General features: G+C 45.2%; 1 protein-coding gene across 3 annotated transcripts; it reads left to right on the top strand.

Moving 5' to 3' along the window:
* The first annotated feature begins 270 nt into the window (after positions 1-270).
* Positions 271-5,779, top strand: aoc1 (amine oxidase copper containing 1). 3 transcript variants are annotated; one of them, XM_023804459.1, is made up of 5 exons: positions 271-383; positions 601-2,145; positions 2,582-2,870; positions 3,563-3,695; positions 5,025-5,779. In XM_023804459.1, exons 2-5 carry the CDS (start codon positions 609-611, stop codon positions 5,292-5,294), a joined length of 2,229 nt encoding a protein of 742 aa, XP_023660227.1. In that variant the 5' UTR covers positions 271-383; positions 601-608; the 3' UTR covers positions 5,295-5,779. The 3 variants fall into 3 exon arrangements, with proteins under 3 accessions (XP_023660227.1, XP_023660228.1, XP_023660229.1); XM_023804460.1 differs by having other exon boundaries at positions 296-415; XM_023804461.1 differs by having other exon boundaries at positions 316-419.
* Positions 5,780-6,078: the final 299 nt, after the last annotated feature.

Genomic DNA, 6,078 nt, shown 5'->3' with positions numbered 1-6,078 from the left:
ATTAAGAATATTACTGTCAGTGCATTAGCTGTTCAAAAGCCATTTTTCTTTGTGAATATGTTTTCCCAAAATATACCCACTTCAACCCAGCTCTCTGCGAGTACTTTTCACACCTAATGTATTCCCCATTTCAGAAGGCGATTCAATCAAACAAGGTTGTGACATTTTCCAGGAAAATGGGCAGATGACGTGGTTTAATGATTTATAACGAGGCTCGCGAATTTCATCATTTTATGATGCGCTACTCTCCAATCACAAACTCTGGGAAGAGGAGGCGGGAGAGGGAGCTGTTAAAAACAGCTCCAGAACATATCATGTTCACTGTGCTCCAGCAGGGAACCAGAAGAGGGAGTGAACAGCTACAAAAACACAAACGAATACCCGTAAGTAGAAGAAGCAGCAGGCTGCAAAACACGTAGGTACATCTGCACCAAAAACTGGCTTTGGCTTTGTAGCAACATATATTATGAATTTTTTTTGCATTTTTTATATTCATAAAACAGATTAAAAACAAAATTATGAGAGGGGGGGTTTTAGGCAGATGCAGTCAGTGTGTTTGGAACTGGGGGGGTTGATATCAAGCCGTGCCTGTCTCTGCAGGTGTGGACATGTTGTTCTTCTGCTTGCTGCTCGCGGTTGTAATAAATGCTTCAGCCGCCAGCCCCCGATCGCGGGAATGGGCTCACCACGGTGCCTCCATTTTCGCCGACCTCACCGCCCAGGAGATGCATGCGGTACGCGACTACCTATCGTCCTGTAAGGAGCTGGGCCTCTCGCCAGCGAAGGGCAAGGAGCTGAAGAAGAACAGCATCCTGCTGATAGAGCTGCAGCTGCCCCGAAAGGAGCAGGCGCTACGGGCGCTAGACCAGGGCCGTGCCAAGCCCCCCCGCCAGGCTCGGGTCGTGGTTCAGTTTGGCCGGCAGCTGCAGCCCAACATCACGGAGTACATTGTGGGGCCGCTGCCATTCCCCAACTCCTACCAGGTCAGGACCTTCAGGAGCAACCGGCCAATCAAATTTGAATCACGGCCGATTTCCATGGTGGAGTACGCACACTTGGACGCCATGTTGAAGAAGATTACCGCCAAGGTGCACCGACTACTTGAGGAGAGCACGGGTTTCACTTTCAATAACTGTACTGACCGCTGTCTGACCTTTTCTGACATTGCTCCCCGGGGACTAGCCTCAGGTGAAAGGAGGACCTGGATAATGCTCCAGAAGTTCGTGGAAGGGTACTTCATCCACCCAGTGGGCTTCGAGGTCCTCATCAACCACCGTGACCTGGACCCAGAAAATTGGACAGTGGAGAAAGTGTGGTACAATGGGCAGTACTTCGACAGCATGGACGAGCTGGTCGAGCGGTACGACAATGGTGACCTGCTGAAACTGAGGCTCCCAGAGCATGACCAGCAGGACCTGTATTCTACTTACATCCCGCGTGGCCACAGCAACACACCGACCGACATCCATGGGCCGAAACTGGTAGAGCCACAGGGGCGGCGCTACCGCGTGGAGGGGAACTTTGTGGAGTATGCCGGTTGGTCCTTTGCCTACCGAGTGCGCTCCTCCGCCGGAATCCAGATTTTCGACCTTCGCTTCAATGGCGAGAGGATCGCCTACGAGATCAGCCTGCAGGAGGCCATCGCCTTCTACGCGGGGCACACCCCGGCAGCCATGCAGACCAAGTACATTGACGCTGGTTGGGCCATGGGCACCGTGACCTACGAGCTGGCTCCGGGGATCGACTGTCCCGAAATAGCTACCTTCCTGGACCTTCACCACTACTACGACACGGACAAACCGGTGAAGCACAAGAACGCGCTCTGCATTTTCGAGATGACCACCGCCATGCCCCTCAGGCGACATTTCAACAGCAACTTCCACGGAGGCTACAACTTCTTCGGGGGTCTGGAAAACCATGTCCTGGTGATCCGGACCACGTCTACAGTCTACAACTATGATTACATCTGGGACTTCTACTTCTACCAGAACGGGGTGATGGAGTCACGGGTCAGCGCCACTGGCTACATCCATGCCACCTTTTTCACGCAGGAAGGGCTTCACTATGGGAACAAGGTCTACAGCTATGTGCTGGGCAACCTGCACACTCACCTTATTCATTACAAGGTGGACCTGGACATTTCTGGTAAGCTTTGGGGCTATCAGCATAACCTGGAATAAGACGTTATTTTACCCAAAAAAAGGTAACGGCAAAAGTCAAATGATAAAGTACAGAAAAAAACCCCACTACATAATCAATTCCTGCACCCAGTTTCCTTGACTTGGTTGAGGAAAAGCTGGGACACTTGAACTGCAACAAAAATGTATGCAGATTAATTTATATCCATATTTATAATAACTATACATATTATTTTTATCTATAGTCTACATATGATTAGTATTTTACAAGGTGTTATGCTAGAAATGACACAAATAAGCTGAATAATAATAATAAATGAAATGTTTTACTTAAATTATTCCACTGACAAAATTTAAATTCATGACCATGTGATTAAAACTCAGACTATTTTCACATACTGTATAAATTGCCCCTACTATCTAAAATGGCTGCCTCTGCTCAGGCCGGGAGAACAGCTTTGAGACGATGAGCCTCAAGTTTGAGAACTTCACCAACCCGTGGAGCCCTGACCACACCATCGTGCAGTCGCGGCTCGTCCGCACGCAGCGACCCACGGAACGAAGCGCCGCGTTCCGCTTCGGCAAGAAGATGCCACGCTACCTGCACTTCTACAACCCCAACGAGTCTAACAAATGGGGTCACAAGAAGGGCTACCGCATCCAGTTCAACTCCCACGCCCACAGCGTGCTGCCCCGAGGCTGCCAGGAGGAAAACGGCATCAGCTGGTCTAGGTATGGCCACCCGGGGCTTCTTCTGCTCCCCAGGCAATCTGAATATTGGGACCTGGCAAATATTATCACACTATCAGAAAAAAGCACCAATTTGTATCTTTGCTTGTCACTGAGGTTGTACCCTCAAGGGTAACTGTACCTTATAAGATACAGAAATGGATTATGAAGTACATTTTTGCACCATTGGGGTATATTAATGTTGTTTGTACCTTGGGGACGCTCCTCAGAGTCCATTTCTGTACCTTAAATTAGACTAAAAGGTACACTTACCTACAGCTAGGGTACAATTGGCAGACCCTTGAGGGTGCAGCTCGAGTGACAAACAAAGGTACAAATTAGGGCTCTGTTTTTTCTGACACTGTGATGCTTGAGCGTTGGAACATTCTGAATACTATCTGTACTATGAGGTTGACCCAGTAAATCCGTATTATGACTGTATTATACTCCAAAACCAGGCATGCAGCCATGTAGTAAAATAATGGGTTTGACCCCCCTGAAATTCTAATCACTCCAGACAAGGCACTTAGCCAGGTAGTTGTAAAATGAGTTTCAACCCCCCTCGTATTTTGTCTCCCCCCCCCCCCCCACCTGCTTAAAAAGAGCATTGGTAAAATCTACCTAGAAGGGTCAATTGATACTTCTGTAAATCTATTTCAGGCTATGAGCCGGTTCAAACTACATTTTTTATGCAGGTATCCCTTGGCAGTGACGAGGCACAAGGACAGTGAGGCGACCAGCAGCAGCATCTACACTCAGAATGACCCCTGGGAGCCTGTGGTCTCCTTTGAGGATTACCTGCGCAACAACGAAGACATTGTCAACCAGGCAAGTCGGGTGCCACCGTGAAACACATTATCACTCTTTCCAAACAGGTTTAGAGGTGGTCAAATCACATCCTGAACCACTCTTTGAACATAGTTCAAACTGCTAAATAAATGTACATACATTTAATTATAAATGTGCATACACTCATTGGCCATTAGTCACAGCTGCTCGTTAATGCAAACAGCCCTCTCCTTCAAACAGTGAATCATACAAGCACACCGACAGGGTCGAAAAGTTCCATTAGTGTGTGACAAAGCTTTTGAGAGGCCAGGGTGTGTGATTGAAGTGATTTTAAACATCATGTGACTGTCGGCATTTCTGAAAACACCCTATTAATGAGAGAGTTCAGAGGAAACTTGTTAAAGGTAACAGAAAGGCTACCAGTGCTCAGTACCTTGAAGTGGCTCTGGAGACAGAAATGGGTTATACCTGGTATTATGTATTGACCACTGAATGTGTTAGTGTGTGTGTGTGTATATATGCATATACATACTATACACACACACGCACGCACACACACACACACACACACATATAATACCAATAACAAATCTGGACACAACTGCGTTAATGCAGTTGTTTTTATTTTAACTATGCTATTCAGCTTATAGGCATCAAGGCAATGGGGTAATACATATCAAATATTGCAATGACCAAGAGAAATGTTCTATATCTCAAAATTTTCTCAAATTTTAGGCTCTTCAAAATAGCTCCCTTTTGCCTTGATAAAGCCATTACAGACTCTTGGTATTCTTTCAACCAGCTTATAGATGTTGCCACCTGGAACGTTTCTCCAACAGTCCTGAAGGAGTTTCCACAAGTTCTGGGCACTAGTTGGCTACCTTGCTCTTACTCTTTGATCAAACTCATCCCAAACCAACTTTATAAGGTTTAGGTCAGGGGATTGTGGGGGCCAGGTCGCAGCACTCCTTCTCTTTCCATGTTCACAAGATAATACTTACTATTTAACTCTGAGATGTTGAAAAACAAAGCAATTTCAGTAGGTGTGTCCAGACCTTATACACATAAACAGACACACACACACACACGACCCCCTTTTGTCTCCTGAACTCCTTCAAAATAAAAAAGCCATCTATTGCATTGCCTGATCACTACTTGATCTTGGTCTGGCATCTTTTCCAGTCCCATTTTCTCACTCTCATGTATGAACTTGAAACTTGGATCTGTGAAAATAGCTCAAATAAACCCTAACCCTGATTTTAATGCCTAATGTCTCAGACAAATAATCCCTCATAATCTGAAACAGAATGGTAACCAAGAAAATTATTTGATTGGATCGAGACATACTGAGACCATGTGTTCCGACAGGACCTCGTTGCCTGGGTGACTGTAGGCTTCCTGCACATCCCACACTCGGAAGACATCCCCAACACGGCCACACCCGGCAATGCTGTGGGCTTTTTCCTGCGGCCCTTCAACTTCTTCAACGAGGACCCATCCCTCCTCTCCCGTAACACGGTCATTGTGCGGCCCGGTAAAGAAGGCAAGCCAGAGGTGCAGCGATGGACCCCTGAGACTGTAGGTCACTGTGTCTCAGACAAGCCTTTCTTCTACAATGGCACATACGTCGGAATCTGAGACGTGAAACCTCCAGACGTCCTGTAGGTGAACCACAAATATGTGCCATATCTAAACCATGAAATGATGCTGGACTGAAACATTGGAATCAAACTCAGCTAAGATGTAAATACTTTCCAGGCTCTGCGTGTTGAGTTCTGGGACCTCTATCACAAGGCAAGATTTGTTGGTTAGCTAGATAACTTATCGGATTTAAGGTAACCCAGTTCAAATGGACTTTCTTTATCTTTGTTCAATTACATTTAACCCAGACTACTTTAAATCCAACAAGTTATCCTGCTAAGAAAGAAATCGAGTTTCATGATACAGGGCCCTGTTTTGTTGTTTTTTTTTTTGTAATGCAAACTTCATCTACATTCTGTGAAACAATCAAAACATCCATCACAACTTGTTGTACTATATTTTACATATCTGTACCGATTTCCCAATATATTGGTTTACAAAATGCTCATTCGGTGTTTAAATAAATTACTGTGGATAATTTATTTTTCACGTACTTTATAGTTTATTTCTAATAACTGCTGTAATGCTGAAGGCATTGATGCTTGGAGGGGGAACTGACACAAATGACCAATTCTTTCATATACTGTATTGCTCTCAGTAGTACATGACATTTTAAAATTTAAATCTATATTCTGTATACAGGTGAGCCATTTAATATAAAAATAGCCATTATATTATCGATGAACATTTACCATTTCAAACATACACCATTTAACTTTTTCAGCCATTTCCAAAACATGTTAATCCACACAAGCTACCTTATTCATCTAAGAAACACATA

This window comes from Paramormyrops kingsleyae, chromosome 15, assembly GCF_048594095.1.
Source record: "Paramormyrops kingsleyae isolate MSU_618 chromosome 15, PKINGS_0.4, whole genome shotgun sequence".
NCBI lineage: Eukaryota > Metazoa > Chordata > Actinopteri > Osteoglossiformes > Mormyridae > Paramormyrops > Paramormyrops kingsleyae.
The sequence above is the reverse complement of the archived record's forward strand: the minus strand, read 5'-3'. Positions and strand labels throughout refer to the sequence as shown.